The sequence below is a fragment of the Aspergillus neoniger genome, assembly GCF_003184625.1.
Source record: "Aspergillus neoniger CBS 115656 unplaced genomic scaffold BO87scaffold_5, whole genome shotgun sequence".
Classification (NCBI taxonomy): domain Eukaryota; kingdom Fungi; phylum Ascomycota; class Eurotiomycetes; order Eurotiales; family Aspergillaceae; genus Aspergillus; species Aspergillus neoniger.
Genome location: NW_020291133.1, coordinates 1150240 through 1171306, shown reverse-complemented (window position 1 = coordinate 1171306; position 21067 = coordinate 1150240). Strand labels below are relative to the sequence as shown.

At 50.6% G+C, this 21067-nt stretch overlaps 8 protein-coding genes across 8 annotated transcripts; 4 read left to right on the top strand and 4 right to left on the bottom strand.

The window, feature by feature from the left end:
• Positions 1–76: 76 nt before the first annotated feature.
• BO87DRAFT_373672 (ankyrin repeat-containing protein ANK1) lies at positions 77–1377 on the bottom strand. Its single transcript, XM_025622604.1, has 3 exons — positions 1011–1377; positions 775–952; positions 77–681 (listed from the first exon to the last, which is right to left on the bottom strand). Exons 1-3 carry the CDS (start codon positions 1020–1022, stop codon positions 356–358), a joined length of 516 nt encoding a protein of 171 aa, XP_025483491.1. The 5' UTR covers positions 1023–1377; the 3' UTR covers positions 77–355.
• Positions 1378–1512: 135 nt separating this feature from the next.
• On the top strand, positions 1513–2377 carry BO87DRAFT_373671 (DNA-directed RNA polymerase III core subunit RPC11). Its single transcript, XM_025622603.1, has 4 exons — positions 1513–1731; positions 1804–2013; positions 2120–2214; positions 2288–2377. The coding sequence occupies exons 1-4, from the start codon at positions 1719–1721 to the stop codon at positions 2321–2323; spliced, it is 354 nt and encodes a 117-aa protein (XP_025483490.1). The 5' UTR covers positions 1513–1718; the 3' UTR covers positions 2324–2377.
• A 1728-nt stretch (positions 2378–4105) lies between these two features.
• Positions 4106–6088, top strand: BO87DRAFT_373669 (elongation factor 1-alpha). The gene is made up of 4 exons (XM_025622602.1): positions 4106–4211; positions 4282–4411; positions 4474–4612; positions 4669–6088. Exons 1-4 carry the CDS (start codon positions 4207–4209, stop codon positions 5775–5777), a joined length of 1383 nt encoding a protein of 460 aa, XP_025483489.1. The 5' UTR covers positions 4106–4206; the 3' UTR covers positions 5778–6088.
• A 3893-nt stretch (positions 6089–9981) lies between these two features.
• On the bottom strand, positions 9982–11419 carry BO87DRAFT_456325 (putative extracellular exo-polygalacturonase; the record flags this gene model as incomplete). Its single annotated transcript, XM_025628714.1, has 4 exons — positions 9982–10422; positions 10474–10673; positions 10735–11101; positions 11156–11419. The coding sequence occupies 4 exons, from the start codon at positions 11417–11419 to the stop codon at positions 9982–9984; spliced, it is 1272 nt and encodes a 423-aa protein (XP_025483488.1).
• Positions 11420–12027: 608 nt separating this feature from the next.
• Positions 12028–14157, top strand: BO87DRAFT_300836 (putative alpha-L-rhamnosidase B; the record flags this gene model as incomplete). Its single annotated transcript, XM_025619140.1, has 3 exons — positions 12028–12900; positions 12953–13224; positions 13272–14157. 3 exons carry the CDS (start codon positions 12028–12030, stop codon positions 14155–14157), a joined length of 2031 nt encoding a protein of 676 aa, XP_025483487.1.
• A 249-nt stretch (positions 14158–14406) lies between these two features.
• On the top strand, positions 14407–15860 carry BO87DRAFT_327976 (chalcone isomerase domain-containing protein; the record flags this gene model as incomplete). The annotated part of the gene is made up of 1 exon (XM_025620202.1): positions 14407–15860. One exon carries the CDS (start codon positions 14407–14409, stop codon positions 15736–15738), a length of 1332 nt encoding a protein of 443 aa, XP_025483486.1. The 3' UTR covers positions 15739–15860.
• Positions 15861–15906: 46 nt separating this feature from the next.
• Positions 15907–16470, bottom strand: BO87DRAFT_404331 (glutaredoxin; the record flags this gene model as incomplete). The annotated part of the gene is made up of 3 exons (XM_025625843.1): positions 16371–16470; positions 16159–16257; positions 15907–16067 (listed from the first exon to the last, which is right to left on the bottom strand). The coding sequence occupies exons 1-3, from the start codon at positions 16423–16425 to the stop codon at positions 15907–15909; spliced, it is 315 nt and encodes a 104-aa protein (XP_025483485.1). The 5' UTR covers positions 16426–16470.
• A 649-nt stretch (positions 16471–17119) lies between these two features.
• Positions 17120–18837, bottom strand: BO87DRAFT_383694 (uncharacterized protein; the record flags this gene model as incomplete). Its single annotated transcript, XM_025624666.1, has 2 exons — positions 17120–18622; positions 18739–18837. The coding sequence occupies 2 exons, from the start codon at positions 18835–18837 to the stop codon at positions 17120–17122; spliced, it is 1602 nt and encodes a 533-aa protein (XP_025483484.1).
• Between the last annotated feature and the right edge of the window lie 2230 nt (positions 18838–21067).

Sequence of the window (21067 nt, the reverse complement as noted above, 5' to 3'; positions counted from 1 at the left end):
GGAGGAGGAGGAGGAGGAGGAGGAGGAGGAGGAGGAGAGCGATGGTTGACCACCATGTCTTCTTTTTTGTTTATGTGATGACTTGTCGTTTGTTGTATTGTTTGCTAGCTAAATTCTGCCCGAATGATACCCGTTGATTATGGTTCTGACTTGCATAGATTGCTCACTTGGTCTGGAAGAAGATCATAGTTGGTACCAGCCCAAAACACCACTGATGGTTTAACAAGAATTCATATTAGACCCGCGGACTGGCCGCATGCATCCGAACAGCCATCTATGCTTCGAATACAGGAACAAAGTAATCATCAGTGGTATATCTATGATCAAAAAAGTCGCTATACACAGTTGTTGCCGTCTATTCGCTGTCACTGGCGCTGTCGTGAACCGATCCATTGTCCGCATCCTCCCTTAGCCCCTCCGCCATGATGTACTCTGCTTGCTGTAGCGTGGTCTTGATCTCCTGGTTATTGTAGACGAGATCAGCTGGTTTCTGACCGTGCTTGTTCCTGACACGCGGGTCACAACCGGCTTCGCACATCATCTTGATCATTGCCTCGCCTAGTTCGGCGTCCTTCTCGTTCGCATAGCGCACGGCGGTATGCAGCGGGGTATCTTTGTCCAAACGGGTGAGGGGGTCGCATTCAAAGTACTGAATATCAAAGAGGGCGTCCATGACGTCGTCTGCAACACAATGTCATTAGATCAGCATGTGTATAAGGCAGTGCTGATGCCAAGAGGATAGGGCTGTGGTCTCAATGAGGGGTGTTCACTTACAGCTACCGTACGTAGCACATATGTGAAGAGCGTGATTCCCCATCGAATCCGTCACACCGTTGAAGAATTCGGCCACTTCTTCATTCGACTTTCCTTCCATACGCTCCAGGACACCCTCTATCAAATGAGGCTGATCTCGACGGCAGGCCTCTACGACTAGTTCACGGGGGGAAGCGCCCTATGCAACCAATGCTTGTTAGCAACGGAACCGGAGTGGGGGGTATTGCAGCACTCACTTCGTCAGCCATGGTTGGTTGTTCTTGAGAAATCACAAGTGTAGGGTACGACAAGTAGCTGTATCTTGAATAGTCAAGGGTGGTTGCGCGGAGGGGTCAAACAAATGCCGCAAGTATGGGGCCGGGTTAGCCGCGAAGGTGGTAAAGGAGGCGGTGTCGGAAACGAGGACTGGGGATCAGCAATGCCTCAAAAGCAACTGAAACAATCGACGGTAGTGTTTCAGGGTAGTGAGTCAGTAGCCCTGAGCGTTGAGGAAAAACACAGAAAGCTTTGATCGATGTAGATTCCTTGCAGCTGCGTTTAAAAGTACTATCAGTAGGATACTGTCTCCTATTGTTGTTCCCCGCGGCCGAGCATACAGTACAGTAGTGGAATGGAATGCATGACTTCCGCCGCGGACAGCCATTCGGAAGGGAGGTTACTCCGGCCGGCCAGGCAGCCCCGCGTCCAATCGGCGGCGGTGAATCTCTCCGCCAACGAAATCGCCGGTCGATAAGAGCCTCAGCAGCTAGCCGGCGATTATCGTCCAGATCGCTGCGACCCTTACTTGCGCCGGACAGTGGCAGCTGCACCAGTCCCGTAACCGCCTTTATGAAGGCTATGCTATGCGAGAATTGTGCTACAAACTGACTGACTGATTGATCCCTTGATTGATTGACGGACTTTCACCCAGGAAGAAGCAAGCAAGCAAGCAAGCAACATTCACGATGCCGTTGACCTGTTAGTTTTCTTCTCTTGCAGCCCCTACATTTACAGTACTTGTTAACTAACCCTCACCTTTCTACTCCCCAGTCTGCCCTAACTGCAGCAATGCGCTCACGATCTCTCGTGCGGAACCGACCACAAGACATCCCCTAGGTGTCAACCGATTCGAATGCCGCACCTGCCCATACCAATATGCTCTGGACCAGAGCTGGTTTGAGAAGACACCCATGAAGCAGAAGGAAGTGGAAGATGTCTTTGGAGGCAAGGAAGAGTTCGCAAATGCGGATAGCGTGGCCAGTAAGTCACAAGCCTGGAGGGGCACTCTTCCCTACGGTTGTTGGAATAAACTTGGGGGCTTGGGGCTAATGTTGTGCTTTCTCTTCCCTTTTTTCCCTACCCGCAGCTCAATGCCCCGCAGAAGACTGTAATGGCGACCGCGCATACTTTTTCCAGCTGCAGATTCGGAGTGCAGACGAACCGATGACCACATTCCTAAAGGTGGGTGCGCACCAGCGGCTTATGCGGTTCTCATGCATCTGGCCTGACATGCCTTGCTGATTGCGGTTGACAGTGTACCACGTGTGGTGCCCGATGGAGAGAGAACTGAGGCTACTCCATTATTAGAGTTTGGACTATGGAGATATCCCTGGAGAACAATATGTGTTGTTCGAATAATAGAGGGGCGGGGGATAACGTAGAGGAAGAACGGGAAGTATAGGGAAGGGAAAAAAAAAGGGAAGGCTGGTGCTACGGTGTATGATTAGGATGATGATCTGGGCCCCTGCGATTGTGGTTGTTCCCATTTGCGATGATTTACATCGAAATTACTAGAGATACCCCTCAATGGATGATGACACCAATCCATAGCAACGACTAGATATACAGGAGTGGTTAAACTACATGCCTACTCCTATTGGAGTGAGCTAAGAAAAGTATGTCAGATTAAGCGCAAAGGAAGAAATTTTCTTCCCGCCTCGTTGATCCAATTTTTTTTTTTTTTTTTTTTAGTATTTAGTTTTTTTTGGGACCACTTTTTCCGTTCCTATTTCCCCCTCCTACAGAATTTGCCGCCGCCAACAAAATCTACGTACTAACTATTCATGGTAACCTGGCAACGGCGGGCAAATAATGGCCCGATTGGGATTGGCCAGATCCAGGTAAGCTACCAAGTTAGTAGGAGTATAAGTGGTAGTACTTTGTAGAAAGGATCCTTTGTGTGTGTTGTTTCTGGTACGGTACCAAATCTTGAGTCATTTTTTTCTCACTTCTTTTTTCTCTTATCCTCAAAACAGCCACTGTCGGGGTCCCAAAGAGGAAGGGGGTTGGTTAAGGATGGGAAAAGAAAAAAGATGAAATAAAAAGAAAAGAGAAAGGCTAGATACCTAACCGCACTGTCAGGTCAAGACACTAAGTGAGGGGCAGTGATGATGGCAAAAAAAATGATGTGGGCAAGAAAAAAAAAGATTTTCTCTCACATGTTTTGCCGCACCAGCCATCCCACTATCAAAAAGCGATGATGTTTGAGATTGTCGGTTGTCCACATCATTTTTTTAGTGTGAATCGCTAGTAAGAATTTGAGATATTATTGAGCATCATCCCATGATAGCGAGTACAAGTCCCGAGTAAATACCAACATTGCTATACTCCCACTGCTGATGCTGCTATCTAGTTTGCTACATTGGTCGTTGACCTCACAGGGATTTCCACCAAAAAGGTGGACCGGGCGGGCGCCACTCGGCCGTGCCACAGCAGCCTAAGAGCGGACAAATAACAACAGCCGCTTGCCGCGGGGTTCGGTTGCAAACATGACCAAACAGGCCAGGCCATCATCAACCCACCGCTGCGTTGATGCCCAGGATTTCAGTCCAATAATCCACTATTTACCAACGGATAGAGCTAGATGAGTTAGGTCCAGATAGATAGACAAGAGGACCGGAGGGAGGGGACCGAGAGAGAGAAAAATTTTCGATGAAAGAGTGGTCAAGGTGGGGTCGTAGTTCGGCGCTCCGAAGGCGAGGAACCAAGGAAAGGCGAGAAAAGGACAGGCTGATCGCGCAGTGTTGCTGGGCTGCAAGCGTGTCCAGTTGAGTCTGGAAAAGGCTCCGCCGTGAAGATTCTGCGTTGGTCCCGCACCTGCGTGGTGGGGGCATTACCCCTCCATGTCCAATGAATTCAAGTCAAAGCCAAGGGTTGAAGCCCGCCCGCTTAGTCGCCTTCTCGCTTGACCCCTCCATATAAGTATTTCCCCTCCTCCCCCTCCCACAAATTTTTCCTTTCCCTTTCCTCCCTCGTCCGCTTCAGTACGTATATCTTCCCCTCCCATCTCTTCCTTCCTGTCTCTTCTCTCTTTCTTCATTCATCCCTCTCTCTAACTGACTTTGTTGCTCAGCACCTCTACGCGTTCTGGCCGTAGTATCTGAGCAATTTTTTCTACAGACTTTTTCTATCTAATTCCAAAAAAGAACTTCGAGTTCATTCACAACCGTCATCATGGGGTAAGTCCAGACAACAATCCATCATCTGATGAAGAAAAGGACATCGGCTAACGGTTATCTTCTTCAACAGTAAGGAGGACAAGACTCACATCAACATCGTCGTTATCGGCCACGTCGATTCCGGCAAGTCCACCACCACTGGTCACCTGATCTACAAGTGCGGTGGTATCGACCAGCGTACCATCGAGAAGTTCGAGAAGGTAAGGAGGATCATACATCAGACAAAATCATAACAAGACACGATACTAACTACATCCAACAGGAAGCCGCTGAGCTCGGTAAGGGTTCCTTCAAGTACGCTTGGGTTCTTGACAAGCTCAAGTCCGAGCGTGAGCGTGGTATCACCATCGACATTGCCCTCTGGAAGTTCCAGACCGGCAAGTATGAGGTCACCGTCATTGGTATGTACTCACAGAGTTCTCCCTTCATCAAATCAATATACTAACGTCCATCATAGACGCCCCCGGTCACCGTGACTTCATCAAGAACATGATCACTGGTACCTCCCAGGCTGACTGCGCTATCCTCATCATTGCCTCCGGTACTGGTGAGTTCGAGGCTGGTATCTCCAAGGATGGCCAGACTCGTGAGCACGCTCTGCTTGCTTTCACCCTCGGTGTCCGCCAGCTCATCGTTGCTCTCAACAAGATGGACACCTGCAAGTGGTCCGAGGACCGTTACAACGAAATCGTCAAGGAGACCTCCAACTTCATCAAGAAGGTCGGATACAACCCCAAGGGTGTTCCTTTCGTCCCCATCTCCGGTTTCAACGGTGACAACATGCTCGAGCCCTCCCCCAACTGCCCCTGGTACAAGGGTTGGGAGAAGGAGACCAAGGCCGGCAAGGTCACTGGTAAGACCCTCCTTGAGGCCATCGACGCCATCGAGCCCCCCGTCCGTCCCTCCAACAAGCCCCTCCGTCTTCCCCTCCAGGATGTCTACAAGATCTCCGGTATTGGAACTGTTCCCGTCGGTCGTGTCGAGACCGGTATCATTGCCCCTGGTATGGTCGTGACCTTCGCTCCCGCCAACGTCACCACTGAAGTCAAGTCCGTTGAGATGCACCACCAGCAGCTCAAGGAGGGTGTCCCCGGTGACAACGTTGGTTTCAACGTCAAGAACGTTTCCGTCAAGGAGGTTCGCCGTGGTAACGTTGCCGGTGACTCCAAGAACGACCCCCCTCTTGGCTGTGAGAGCTTCACCGCCCAGGTCATCGTCCTCAACCACCCCGGTCAGGTCGGCGCTGGTTACGCTCCCGTCCTGGACTGCCACACTGCTCACATTGCTTGCAAGTTCGCTGAGCTCCTTGAGAAGATTGACCGCCGTACCGGAAAGTCTGTTGAATCTGCCCCCAAGTTCATCAAGTCCGGTGACGCTGCCATCGTCAAGATGATTCCCTCCAAGCCCATGTGTGTTGAGGCTTTCACTGACTACCCCCCTCTTGGTCGTTTCGCTGTCCGTGACATGCGCCAGACTGTTGCTGTCGGTGTCATCAAGGCTGTTGAGAAGAAGGAGGGCGGTTCCGGCAAGGTCACCAAGGCCGCCCAGAAGGCCGGTAAGAAATAAGCTGGTGCAGGGTGAAAATGGCATGATGAACCTTTGATGATCAAACAAAACAATGCAATTACGGAATTAGACTTTAAGTTTATGTAGTTGATCCTACAAAACTTGAATTACGACTCGTTTCGTTCATTTAACTCGCAGCGTAGGCATTTTTGTAGCGTTTTCCGTTTTCGGCGACATGAAGCTGAAGTAGTTCTACATCAAAATCTTAGTAAGCCGTCAGCGGTGGCTGACTAATCACATCACCAACCACTCAGTGCTTCTGCTTAGACGTCCCCCGCATCGGAGAACTTCGACAAACAAAAGACATATCGACTTCGTTGGTACAGTAGAAAACGATACATGTTCGAGATGTCCTCGCGACATGAGCTTACGTTTAACCTCTGTCGGTTCTCTAACTACATTTTGCTCTATTTTATTGATGTTTGTGTTGTAACTATCAAGTTACAATCTTTTCATGTCACAAGTACTCTAAGAAGTCCACAAGATAGGGTCATCATCCAAATCGCTAAGTCAGCGTCTCCGACATGCCATCCACGTATATAGTTGAACGCAACCATTCCAGCTTCATTCAGTCTTCGCAATAATCGTCTCTCTCATGTCAATAATCTTAAAACGTATTAGCTATTGTTATTATCATTTACTTTGGATGCAATAGTCCACTACGACAGTTTCAAGTTCCGTAATTCAGATAAACTAGTCAGAAATGATTGTAAGCTAAGCAACTGCTCTTAAGTTAATTGTTGTCTTGACCATGGGTGTGGCGGGTATAGTATGTAGTCTCTGCCTGTACGCAAGTCACGTACTCTTCTTACTTGCTGTGTTAGTTGGTTTATTGAAATTGAACAGTCCTTTACTCTGTCGCTCCTAGGCACTTACGGTGGGTTTGAAGGGGCGCTTCTATACAGCACCAACTGGCGAGTACATTACCTTCAATTTAACATTGAAAGTATAACTAAAGAACATCTTCGAACCACCAAATCTAAGGAGTACATTTTAATATAGGATACCAAAAAGGATCACTTCAGCCCCGCATCTCTCGACGAATGTCTTGTCGCTGAATCCCGACACCCACACACTTTCGAAGGTTATCGAGCATCAAAGGCGGAGGCAGAGGTGGTGTTGGATGTACAAGGAGCATGTCCCTTCAGGTGACCGACCTTTCCTTTGGGGCAGCTTTTCTTCATCTCCATCTCTCCTCAACACATCCACAGCAACAATTGTGTTTTCTGTGATCAACTCAATAAGGCTGTTGCATACACGGAAAACTAGCTTATGTCTGGAATAGACTACTTGCTCTTTTCTTTAGTCCTTTACTGAGACTTGCTGTATGGGTCTGAAAACGGCGAGCGTTACTTGGTGCTATGGGAGCTCAGTTGGTGCTCTGCTAAACACTGTCATATACCTTAGGCTTTCGAGATGAATGGAAATAACTAATACATCTCTCACTGGTGGGACTAGATGCAAGAGGCTTCTTGCCTCTTTGATTCTGAGATCTCAATGACGATGCTTAATATCCTACAGAGGTTGTTTTACAAGAAAGTCAACGGGAATCTGAGATGTTTAATTTTATATTCATGCTATGGTACAAGATACTATTTGGTCTGAAGATATTCCACAGGTGCTGCCTATCGAACGTCCGATCACTAATCAACTCTTCTCGTTGTTGCCACTTTTCGAGCTTGATTAGGACCATTACCAGCCATTCATCTCGTGGTAGCCGACCGTGGCAATTGACAAACCCAGCATTGCCTTTCTGATCTTGTCATTTGAGTGACTCTCTTCTCTAGCTTTTCCAAGCATGCCTCTTGTCTTGGATACTCGTTGGTGGTTCATCGACTTGGCAGATGCCCTCCATTCTCGAAAGATCCACTAAGGCGATAGTGATCAGGATTATTTCTACAATTTCAGGTATCACTAGCGCTGTTTGCACTGCCCTCTCTTTTGACATGATATTTTTTTCCCATTTGAGTCAAGATCTGTTGTCCCTGTTCCTTTCTTTGGGTTCTCATCTGGCAAGAACTCCTTTTTATTTGGCTCTTCGCACCCGCTGTTGGGCAGCTCTGCGACCTCGCATGATTCTCCACTTCTGAGTATGCGTCATAGAGACCTATATCATTTTCATTGTTTGTTTTGCATTTCTCCCACTGGTATTCCCTGCCTTTTCCCCCTGGGGCAATAGTCTGCTCGTCAGTGCTTTTGGCCTTCTCCGGGTGCACACGCCGCCAATTCCGCATGTTCTGCTTCGATCTTTTTCAGGTTAATTATCGGCTCGGGTGACAGAATGGCTCTCCATCATTTGTAGTATCCCCTCTGTTTCTTCAAACGTGCTAGCCGCTTCACCCTGGCTTCGGGACTTTCTAATTCGGTGGCCTGCTTTTGGGAAGGCCAGAGGTCTTCTTTGTTAAATCGTCCTCATTGGCACTCCGTGAAGAACTTCCATCTTCATCCAGTTCGACGTCTGAATCGGTTCCAGGGTCAGCGTCCAAGTCCATGTGGTCGTCAGGATTATTATCCGAGGACTCAATACCTCCAGGCAAACAGCCATGGACCGATTGGCTGATAGAGGTGGATACACAGCTTCCGGCTAAGTTGTCGCAAATCCAGTAGTAAGGGTTTCCACATCTATTAGAGAAAGTCGGCCAGCGATTGCCTTCCTGTATCCTATGTAGCGTACCGCATTAGGCTTTCGTGCATGCATATAACCAACTCAAGACCTGCTCAGGGTCTCCATACACGCATGCATCGTGTAGGTGCCTGAAAAATTTGGGTGTGCCCGCCCCTCAATGTTGTATAATATATCGCTTCTGCAAGCAGGCATATCGGTCGTATATAATTGACAAGGTCTGCATCTGAGCTCATCGCCACCATAACAAAATGAATAGTGTAACGAACTTGCAAATCCTTGGAAGAAGGTCTTGGTTTAATAGAATATACTGAAAAGAGTGACGCCTAGTGCGAACAATGGTCAGAGTCCAGTGCATCAACAATTGGTGGGCTGGCATGAACCTACACTGGCTTGGCAGACGGGGTTTCATATTTGTCCGACGGCCACTGAGTACCTCTTTGACAGGCACATATTTCGGGATTTCGTATATATATTAGTACGTGCACCTGCCTGGTTTCCACACTATAAATTATCTTGTTCTGGTAGATGATTTTTGCCGTACACTCCAGTTCTTTGGTGTCATGCATCGGGTCGTCGTGCGTGATTCAAATCGAGCAGGTTTCCTACTCCATTTTCTCCTTAATATCAAACTTATCACTCAGTCAATTGCTATACTATGTCAGAGATGAATGAATTCGGTGATGAATGTGATTTACCCGTGATTCAGCCTAGGGCTTGACTCAGACGGTCGATAGTCATCAAAGCATCGAACTCGATGTAGCCGACGCATTTCTATATAAAAAGTAGTAGTTATATATGATTTGAAAGTCAAGAAACAATGAATGTTAGAATTATAAAATAGAAGAACTCTTAGAAGAGACGATAAAAAGACATCGTGGAACTGCCAGAGCGGGAGATGGCACGCTGAGAGGGGAGAGGAAGTGGAAGAAGGAGAAGGAGAAAAAGAAGAGATGAGCAGATATTTATACCCGAGAACATCTCCATTCTGGGTTCCCAGTCACTCGGAAAATGCCGAGTGTGAGAGGAAACAGTGCAGGCATCATCCTTGGAAGCGCAAACGGCAATTGAATCACGTTCAATTTGTCCTACCCAGTGACGTACGCGACTGTCACTCCCACCATGCAGATACCCCTTCACCTATCCTAGCTTGCGAATCATTCATCATGGCCAGGTGGGTGCCTAACCGAAGGTCGTACAATAACCCCTCCATCCCATCTTGGCAATGCAGAGTCCTCCGGGATGATGCAGCTGTCCTTTTGGATATATTCACCGTCTAAGGGTGGAAGTTTCCATGAGTAATAACTATCTGACGACCTTATTCATGGCAAGTGCCGTGAGTGACCCAGGGAATGAAATGACCGACAGGAATCAATCGTTTGATGATCTCATCGGATGGACGAAGGGTGAGGATGAAGATTAACATTGCAAATAAGCGGGAATAGTATGCAAAAGTTCTATACATTGGCGTAGATTAAGATCGATCTGTTGCCAAGGGTATAGTACTGCCATCCATTGATCCTCTTACATGCAGTCGTATATACACAACCCAATCAAGTCGCTTCCCTAGCGATCAATCACTCAGCATCCACTCAAGCCATGTACACCACCATCCGCCGTATATTTACATGACCCCGTTCCAGCTGTAGTGGCATTCTTCCCTGGATACAGCACCACGTTGTCGTAGTCGATATTATAGCACGGATGTACCTCTGAGCACGAGACCGTCGAGACCACTGACTTCTCAGTATCCACCCATCCCGTGAAATTGACAAACGCAACATTTGAAATCGACATCTTGCTTGTACCCGCGTAGGAACCGTTGTCTCCACTGTCCTGGCTGATGGAAGGGCCAGCGCTCGCTCCCTGTACGTTGAAGTTTGAGAATAGTACGTTACGGATGCTGCCCCATCCATCGCCGCGAGGTACACCGGCGCTTTCGTAGGAACTTTGGGGAACGAGAGCTCCCACCCAGGTTTTGAGGTAGGCGCTGTTGTGCATGTCTTCGTTGTATCGGAGGATCTGATCACCGTTAGTACTACTGATGATGGTGGCCGGGAAAACCGCACGTACATTGACCTTGTCCACGCGAATGTTAGCTACGCTGCTATCTTCCAAGTATTGACCCAGGCTGCCAATGGCGATGCCGTTGCCACCGCGGCAGGTGACGTTCTGAATGTCGATATTGTAGGAGCGGGGCTTGATAGCGATACAGTCATCTCCACCCTGGTAGACAAAGTTGGTGAGCTGGATGTTGACAGCGTCCATAGTATCTGAGTACGAGACACTAGTCAGTCCCAATCCAAGCCACTAATAAGGATAGATTAAACGTACCGAAACCATCCGTATTCTGCACCCAATTGTCACCCCACGGGGCATCCACAGCCGTGGCATTGCAGTAGATATTGTTGAAGCGCATATTAGTCCCGTTCATGATGTTGATACTCCATAGAGGCGGATCCTTGACGTAGAAGCTGTCAACAATCACTTCAGACACGTTCCAGAAGACAAAGGGCATCGGACGCCCCGGCTGTGTGTCGCCCTTCTCAGCTGTGTACCAAGTATTTCCATTGCCGTCAATGCCACCGGTGCCATAACCATTGATGGTGATGTTGTCGCCGCTAATAATGAAGCCCGCATGGTGGTTTTGGAACGCAACTGGGTAGGAGTTGTTACGCCAGTAGGTGAGATTGTCGGAAAACTGGACCGAATCAGGGTCTCACAGGTCACGAGATGGATGGTGAGGGAGTCTTACTGTCCACTTTCCCCGCCATTCGATTGCCACATCCTTCAATGTTGGATGCAATCTCGTCGCAATCCAGTACGATTGGTCTTCGGGGAAAATGATGGTACCTCCATTGCCACACTCTTTGAACGCCGCCATTATATTGGGGACGTCGTCTCGATGACCCCCGTTTGCTCGGACGGTGCAGACATTGTGGTTGTTTTCCACATTGCCTGCATGGCCAACGGAGGCCAGCCCCAGGAGCAGGAGCGAAACCGAAGCTGTCAGTTGCATTATGAACACGGGTGATGCGCGCTGTAAGTGTCTGGGAGCAGTGGTTCCTTTATTGAATGCTGACCGGGGCTTCCATTAGAGGTGACGAACGATCAGACCAGACTTCGGTGCTATTTCTACCGAACTACAAATTCCACTAATATCACCAATTTCCCTGTGCGGAGAAAACCCGGGGAGAACTTCATGCACTGGCATTTGAATGACGCCTTTATGCACGATCGACGGGCTCTCTGTAGGAAATTCCACCAATGACGCCGGCATTCCTACTAGCCTATTGCTGCGCAGCCAACCAACGCCGCACCCCTGGACGTGTGAGAAAGCTTGCCTGTTCGCTTATATTTGATTGATTCAATCCGCCATTCAGCCGAGACTGACCTGACTAATTTACCCCAGACTGCCCGTTAAGCCAATCGATCCGTCCCGCACGAGCACGCCAGCGATATTAATCCTTCGAAGCTAGCGACCCCTCTTCGCTTTCTGGGCAAAAGCCCGGGGGAACATTATCTCGAGCCGAGACGTTTATATGGACCCGTGTGTCTGGTGGAGAATGGATATTGCTCTGTGTGGTAATTGGTGCTGCAGTCTGCGGAACAGTCAAAACAGCAACCATGCGCGGCCACAGGCTCTTGTCGGGCGTGCTCGCTCTGCTTCCTCTCTCAGTTGCTCAAAGCTGTTGGCGCAACACCACTTGTTCTGGTCCGACCGACAGCGCTTTCTCCGGGCCGTGGGAGAAGAACATTTTCGCACCATCGTCGAGAACTCTGAACCCTGAGAAGCTCTTTCTCATTACGCAACCGGATAAGACGGAAGACTATACCCCATTTGCGCTTCATGGGAACGGGTCATTGGTGGTCTATGACTTTGGAAAAGAGGTTGGCGGCATTGTTTCTGTAAACTTCAGCTCCACAGGCAGTGGTGCACTAGGAGTGGCCTTCACCGAAGCAAAGAACTACATTGGGGAATGGTCGGACTCGTCAAATGGAGGCTTCAAAGGCCCCGATGGTGCACTCTACGGTAATTTCACCGAAGCCGGAAGCCACTACTATGTGATGCCGGATAAGAGCTTGCGGGGTGGATTTCGCTATTTGACTCTTTTCCTGATCACCAGCGACAACTCCACCATTCACATCGAGGATGTGACCTTGGAGATCGGCTTCCAGCCTACCTGGTCCAATTTGAAGGCCTACCAGGGGTACTTCCACTCCAATGACGACTTGCTCAACAAGATCTGGTACACTGGTGCCTACACTCTGCAGACGAACGAGGTGCCGACCGACACGGGGCGTCAGATCCCGGCGATGGCCGAAGGCTGGGCGAACAATTGCACCCTTGGACCTGGTGATACGATCATTGTCGACGGAGCGAAGCGTGACCGTGCGGTATGGCCGGGTGACATGGGTATTGCTGTGCCTTCGGCGTTTGTGAGTTTGGGCGACTTGGACAGTGTCAAGAATGCGCTGCAGGTTATGTACGACACTCAGGTAAATCACACCATTGCGATCGTGCTATTTCTCAGATACTAACACTATGCAGGACAACTCGACAGGTGCATTCGACGAGTCTGGCCCGCCGCTGAGCCAAAAAGACTCGGACACGTACCACATGTGGACGATGGTCGGGACCTACAACTACATGCTCTATACCAACGACAGCGATTTCCTCGAGCAAAACTGGGAGGGTTATCAGAAGGCTATGGATTATATCTACGGCAAGGTGACTTATCCCAGCGGCTTGCTGAACGTCACGGGCACGCGCGACTGGGCCAGATGGCAGCAGGGATACAACAACTCCGAGGCGCAGATGATGTAAGTAAAGCCCTAACTACGCAACCAGTACCTTCTAACAGCCTCAGCTTATATCACACCCTCAACACAGGCGCAGAGCTCGCCACCTGGGCCGGAGATTCAGGCGACCTGTCCAGCACCTGGACTAGCCGAGCCGAGAAGCTGCGTCAAGCTATCAACGAATACTGCTGGGATGAATCATACGGCGCATTCAAAGACAACGCCACCGACACCACCTTGCACCCCCAGGACGCAAACAGCATGGCCCTGCTCTTCGGGGTCGTGGATGCGGACCGGGCCGCCAGTATTTCTGAAAGACTAACGGACAACTGGACCCCGATTGGAGCCGTGGCGCCCGAACTGCCAGAGAACATCTCCCCGTTCATCTCCTCGTTCGAGATCCAGGGCCATCTGACCGTGGGACAGCCACAACGAGCACTGGAGCTAATCCGCCGCAGCTGGGGATGGTACTACAACAACGCGAACGGCACACAGAGCACGGTCATCGAAGGCTATCTACAGAACGGCACGTTCGGGTACCGCGGTAACCGCGGGTACTACTATGACACGGCATATGTGTCACACTCACACGGCTGGTCGTCAGGACCGACGTCGGCGCTGACGAACTACATCGTGGGGATCACTGTCACATCTCCACTGGGGGCGACCTGGCGCATTGCCCCGCAGTTTGTCGATCTGCAGTCCGCCGAGGGTGGATTCACGACTTCGCTTGGAAAGTTCCAGGCTGGATGGTCCAAGACAGACAAGGGATACACACTCGACTTTACGGTCCCGCACGGGACCCAGGGAAACCTCACGCTGCCGTTCGTCGGCACTGCAAAGCCATCAATCAAGATCGACGGGACGGAGATCACCCGGGGGGTGAAGTACGCCAACTCGACGGCGACAGTGACGGTCAGCGGAGGAGGAACGTACAAGGTGGAGGTGCAGTAGCAGTAGCAGTAACTACATTGTCATTACACAGTACTTATACTAGGATAGTAAATAGCATAGTAACCTTCAATCCACCTCAATTCCTACCAAACGCTATACTACCTCAACCGCCCAATCAGGGCAGCTCTAATCACGTGCCCCTAATCATCCGATCCGCTCACTTCCACCGCATCCCCATACTCCATCCAGACTTTACATCCATCTCCAACCCAACCAATTCAACCAACACAACACACACACTCAAACAAGATGCCACCGATACCCCCTTCCCTCCGCGCCGCCCGCGCTCAATGGCGCACCTGCGCCCAACACCTCCACGCCTCCACCAACCCCCCCAAAACCCGCCTCTACAGCACAACCCGCACCCTCCGCTCCACCACCAGCACCAGCACCAGCACAGCCAGCAACCCCCTCCGCAGCGCCGCCCGCGCGCCACGCAGCCGCGAACAAGACCTCGCGCGGAGCAAACGGTCAATGTACATCTCAGCGACAGGGATGATCGTATGCGCCATCGGAATGTACGGGGTGATCAAAGCGGACGTATTCGGTTTGGAACAAACCACCGCCACCACCACCGACGGAGTCGAAATCGAGAACACCACCACCACAAGCGGCAGCACCAAACTCGACGGCCCCAGCACGGGCTTTCCCACAAAGCCCACGCTAACGCACATCCAATCCGCCAGCAGAAACCCCGACCAAGTTGAGACAGGGACGAGCTCGATCCCGCATTTCCCGGCAGTGATTTATCTGCCGAAGTGGTTGGAGAGTGAGGATAATAATACTCCTGCGTCTGCGACGGATTTGCCTGTGGAGAGTAATGGAAAGGAGGGTGAAGGGGAGGAATACCATCTCCTAGGATTGGGTATTCGGACAGTCTCGTTCCTCAATTTCCAGGTGTATGTTGTGGGATTGTATGTTGCGAAGGAGGACTTGGCGGAGCTGCAATCGCGACTGGTGCGCACGGCGGTGCATCCTCCCGGGGAGGGGACGGAGTCGGTGATTGATAATGAGGTGGGGGCTACGGCTGCGACGTCGTTGGTGTCGATGGAGAGGGAGAAGTTGAGGGAGTTGTTGTTGGATGCGGAGAAGGGGGAGCAGGCGTGGGATGTGCTGTTGAAGAAGGATGGGTTGAGGACGGCGTTTCGGGTCGTGCCGACGCGGAATACGGATTTCTTGCATTTGAGGGATGGGTGGGTGAGGGGGATTACGGGTAGGGCGCAGAGGTATAATAAGGTTGAGGGTGGTGGTAAGGGGGAGTTTGAGGGCGAGGAGTTTGGTCAGGCTATGGGGGAGTTTAAGGGCCTTTTTGGAGGTGGGCAGAGGAAGAGTGTGCCTAAGGGACAGGTGTTGGTGTTGGCGAGGGGCAAGAAGGGACAGTTGGATGTGTTGGTTCAGGGTGGTGGTGATGGGAAGGATGCGCTGCCGGATAGGTATTTGGGTAGGGTCAAGGATGAGAGGGTGAGTCGGTTGGTGTGGTTGAATTATTTGGCGGGGAAGAATGTCTCGAGTGAGGGGGCCAGACACAGTGTGGTGGATGGGATTATGGGGGTTGTGGAGAGGCCGGTTGGGACTGTATAATCCCCCTCTCTCTCTGTCTCTCTCTCTCTCTATACTACTCCTTTCCTATTTCTGATGTTTGAGTATGTAGTGTATGTATGTATTATATATGATCTGATAGCACCAATCAATTATCTATCATTACTCCCCTATCACTGCTTCGCAGATGTATCATAAAAGACAAGATATCTACAAAGCTCCAGCAGCCTCCAACAAACCCTGCAGTTCCGCACCCTTCTTGCTCTGCAAGTCCGAGTTACCACCAATGTGCTTCTGGCTAATGAAGATGTTGGGGACGGTGCGCTGGCTGGAGATTTCCTGGAGGGCGTCCTGGAGGTCGGCTCCGTCGGCTGTACACAGCACACATATATTAGCACACGCAATTTCCATAAAGAATATCTCTCTCAAGAGAAAATGGAGGGTAAGGGAAAGGAAACTTACGCAGCTGATCCAACTCAAGAGCAGTGTACTTAGCGCCGAGCTCATTCAGCAAGTTCTTGCTTGCTTGGCAGTAGGGGCAGTAGGATTTGGAGAAGACGACTATGTACCATAACATATTAGCAAATCGGTTTCTCCACACAACGTTACACTAATACATCATGTATGACACAATATAATATATCAATGCTGGGAAGAGGGCGAGGGTATCCTACCAACGCCATTCTCATTAATCAAGGTCTGGGCCTTAGTCTTAGCAGCGGCGGACATGGTGGGAGAAGGAGCGGCAAAAGAGCCGAAGAGACGGGTGAAGATGGAGGAAATGGTGGCGGTATTGACTGGTAGTCTAATCTAAAAAGAAGAGAAGAGAAGTAGAGGGGGGAGGGGGAAGTGGGGTTATTTATAAGATTGGGTGGAATGGGTTTAGTCAAGGTTTCAGCGGGATGATGGAATCGATCAGATAGGATGGAATAAATTAGTGAATGAATGGATGAATGATGGAATGAGGAGAGCGGATGGTCGGATTACGCAAGGTGCGCTAGGGTGATTATGTAATGAGGGGTGCTGGGGGGTGGCTTATTAATGACGGGTTATATGGGGGGTTCTAGAACGGTCACTTAACTATGTATATGTTGTTGGATACTAATTGCAATTGATATTTAATATAATTGTGAACTTTGTCTATAACGATATGCACAAAGAAAATCAATGCATGTTCAAAGGAAAGACGCGTGATGTCGTAATGACCGCTCAATGCAGGTGCACAAACACTGGAATCAACAGATAGGGAATCAAATGAGAGTAAAAAGTCTCCAAGGAACGACAAGAAGTAAAAGGTGGATAGCTATTAAAATCCTAGTCAGATCAAACACCACCCAGCTCGCTGAAAAAACAAATCCACAATGCAGGAAATAGGTATCTTAAATGACGGACATATGCCACTCAAAACGAATGCGTCCTCCCCCTACATCACGATGCAGCATCCGCAGCCCTTCTCCTTCGGCGGCGGTTCCTGCGCAGTCACCACTGGTGGGCTCCATTTTGGCTGCAGCGCCGCCTGTGGTGGTTCATGTACCCGCGGCATCGTGCTGTAGCCCGTGCCTGAGTTCGGCCGTCCCGACTCCTTAGACGGTGTCTCCAAGTTCGGGGTCTTCTGCTCTTGCACTTCTTCTTTCTCCACATTTTCGTTCTGTTCGATCGGCTCCGGCTCCGGCTCCTCTTCCTTGGGTGCCGGCTTCTCAGAGGGCTTTGGCCCGTCCGGCCCGATGGCTAGCGGAGCAAACTCCCGATCATACGTGGTAGGCGTCTTGCCTTCCTTCTCCCACTGCTCCTGCTGCATGCGTCGTGCATGTGTGGGAAGAATCTGCTGGTCAGGCGGAAGACGTGGATCGGGCTTGTACATCGTCGCCAACCACGGAGGGTCGCCTTCCGGCCGGTTAATGGGACGATTCTCAGCGGCTTTAGTGGCCCGCAACGTGCTCGACGGTGCCCGGCTTCTTGGGGTCGCCTTTCGTGTAGTCGACGGAGGAGCCGACGTCTTGCGATTGGTAGCACCGCCCTTGGTGGTCTTCCTACCGGCCGCATTTTGTAGGGTGTTCCCGCGACTGCCAGGCCGGCTTCCTGCTGGAGTAATGTTCTGGGCAGAGTCCACCGACATCGGCTCGCTAGCCCGACGGGGCATCCCGAAGGACAAAGCATCATCATCCCCGTGGGTATTTGCGCGGCTGCGCTGCTTGGAGAATTCCCGTCCGCCGTTCTCGGGATTGGGAGAGACCGGTACTGGGATACCCGAGGGAATGGGTATCCGCGAAGAGCTTTTGCGAAGTCCGGGGTTGCGGTAGAAGCCGGCCGCTCCATTGGCCATGCCCTCTTCTTGTCGACGAGAATCCCACCTTCCACGCTCTTCACCTTCTTCTGGGAAGGTTGGAGACCCGCTATATTCCCGGAGCTGGGAATCGCCGTGCAAACTGGGCCAGGGTTCCAGTTGCTCGGTCGGTGGGGAGCTGGCAGGTGTTCCATACGAGTCGTAGTTCTTTGCGCGCGTCTTGTTGCCCTCACCCGCCCGACGTTGTAGCAGAATGGCGGCCTGCTGCAGCTCCTCACTCTCAATCTTGGCCAGCTTGTCGCGATGGATCCAATTGTCCTGGTCGATCTCGTCCGTGTACATGCCCATTCCCTCGTGCCACTCGCCGTGCCTCACCGACCCCTTTCGATAAAGAGAATCCGTCGAGTCTTTGACATTGCCGGCGCTACGACTGGCTACATCGTGTCCGTAGATTGAGCGTGAGCTGCCTGCTTCACTTCCGCGTCGGCTGTGGCTAGCTTGTGGGCGGCCCCGGGAGGTCAAGTGCTCGTGAGCATAGGCGTGACGCGATAGCGAGGAGCTGCGAGAGCCCTTGGAATTACGCTCCCTGGACCTGGCGTGTGAATCGTGGGAGGACCGTGATTTTGAGCGATGCTTAGTACTCTACCGAAACCCAGGTTAGCATGCCAGTCCGGCTTTTGGCCCGCGAAGGCCCGAACGATCGGCGCGATTGCATCAGAGCACCGCAGAAAGGTATGCCGGGAGTGTAACACACTTACATCCTGTCGAATCGGGACAGCGTACTCCCACTGACCCCCATCTACGCTGGGTGACGTCCAAACATCTGTCGTGTAAGTCGCGGTAGCTGTCCCCGCCATTCCAACAGCAATTATTAAGATTCAGTCAAGGCCAGGCCAGCTGGAACCCGTGGTGCGGCGAAGGTGCTTGCAGGATGATTAAAGAGAGTCTGATCACTAGGTGAATAATTTTTTTGCCCTTCCCGTCTTGTTCCCCGATCAGGCCATCCCAGTAGCGCACAGACCAGAAACAGCAATCGTGCTGGACCGTTTGTCTCGAAGAACCCCTAAGCCGAGACTCCAACAAGTGTATGTACGATGTGAGGGGTAGGTGGTTGGGAGGTAGAGGGCACGAGTCGGTGGGAAAGGGGGGGAAGAAGCGGAACACGAGAGATGCTCCGAAAGGAGGAAATCGTAAACAGCCAGGGAAGTGGAGAAGCCGGAGCCTTAAAATTGCAGCGCAATATGTAATTCCCGGGGGGTGGAAGAGGAAGTCAGGGACCGGCGGGATGGGTACCGTGGACGTAACTCCGGGCTGGGCACTATTATAGGCCGACGGCGGTTGGCAGACGGCTAGCAGTGTCGGGATCCGAGAATCAGGACCGGTCGGGGGATTGGAAGAAAATGGAATGGTGTCGAGGTAGATGAATTTAGGGGGGAAGTTAAATGGATAGGAAAGAAGATGGATGAGCTTCGATGAGGGGCAGAGAAGAGTCAAGAGTCAAACGACTGGGAGGAGGAGAAGAGGAAGAAAGAGGAGAGGCGGAGAAGAAGAGGAGGGGAAGGAAGAAGCCCAAGGAAAAGGAGTGGTTGCAAAGAGATGTGGCTGGACCCGTGGCGCCAAAACTGATTCGTTGACACTCCGGGGGAAGCTGATTAAAGAAAATCTCAATAGAGATAGTAAATAGGTATAAGATGAGGTAGAAAAGAATAGAGGAAGTGCACTGTCCAAGGGTCCCAACCCAGAAGAAGCCGAATGGAAGGGAAGAAGAAGGGCTAAAAGATGAGAGGGGAGGAGAAGAGGAGAAACGGGAGGGAGAGAGAAAGAGAATAATGTCGAGAACCAAGACAGAGAGGCAGAACAGAGAGAGAGAGAGAGAGAGAGAGAGAGAGAGAGAGAGAGAGAGAGAGAGAGAGAGAGACACGGGGGGAAAAGGTCCCAATCTCCTTCAGGATTAGCTTCCCGGTGACTATCAGACAAGCCTAGAACTGGTCTGGCCAATCACTCCGACCATCGCCGACTAGAAAAAGAAAAGAACAATTCCCAGCAATTGCCTCGAGAACTAAACTGTGTTAAACTAAACCCAAAACGAGTACATTTCACTGTCGATCCATCGTTTCCCAACTGACTGGCACCGAAAACTGTTCTTTTTTCCCTGTCTTCCCCGTCAACGTCCATGTGCAGTCTATCTACAGTATTTCTGTACTTTTTGCCAAACCCTGCAGCTGAGCCCTCACATTGCTTCCATCTTACTTCCTACATACTGTAAATATTTTTTTTCTCATAAATTGAGGGGAATTCAGTATATTGAGATCCAAGGTCTGCCTATTGTTTGCCTGTCTGCCTTGAGCACCGAGGAGCTGGATCGATACAATATGCAATTTCCCCAGTGACGGGTCGATATGACATCGAGAACGCCAACCGAGGTTAAGGGGGAAGGACTTAATTAAATATTTCAAGTCACATCTTTGAGTTTCTGTTCTCGATTGCGTTGTGATACATCTCTCCCATCTTGCATTTTTAAGCGAGGCCACTAGTTCAGGATCTGCCTGGTAAGTAGGAAGTAGTAGATCTCCCATCACACACAATCCACTACTACTGTACTTGCTGTACTAGTAGACACCGTTAGTATGATCTACCCAATCCCTGCCAGTTACAGTCCCGCGGGATTAAAATAAGAAACCATGACTCTATCACTTTCTCTGCAACTTGACGGAGACAGAATTAAAACTCAATTCCTTACCAAGATAATAATAATAATAATCATAAATAGAAGTTGTTTACCCCAATTCCAATCTGATAGCCTCACCATCAAAAGTCGGGTAAATTCCCAACTTACCTGTAACAACTAACAACCTCCTTACCTTTGCCTACCCAACCCAACCCAACCCATGACCAAACAGTACCAGTATCGCCCACTACCAACCAGCAACTTCTAATCACCAGATGGCTTGCTCAGTGGTCTACGCCACGGGCGCTGACAGGCTCAACATCAACGTCAAGGTCTGTTCTGACCAAGGTCATCCTGAACTTTGAGGGTTGTGTCTGAACCGGGATATCCTTGATTGACCTGACCGACCATGAGTGAGT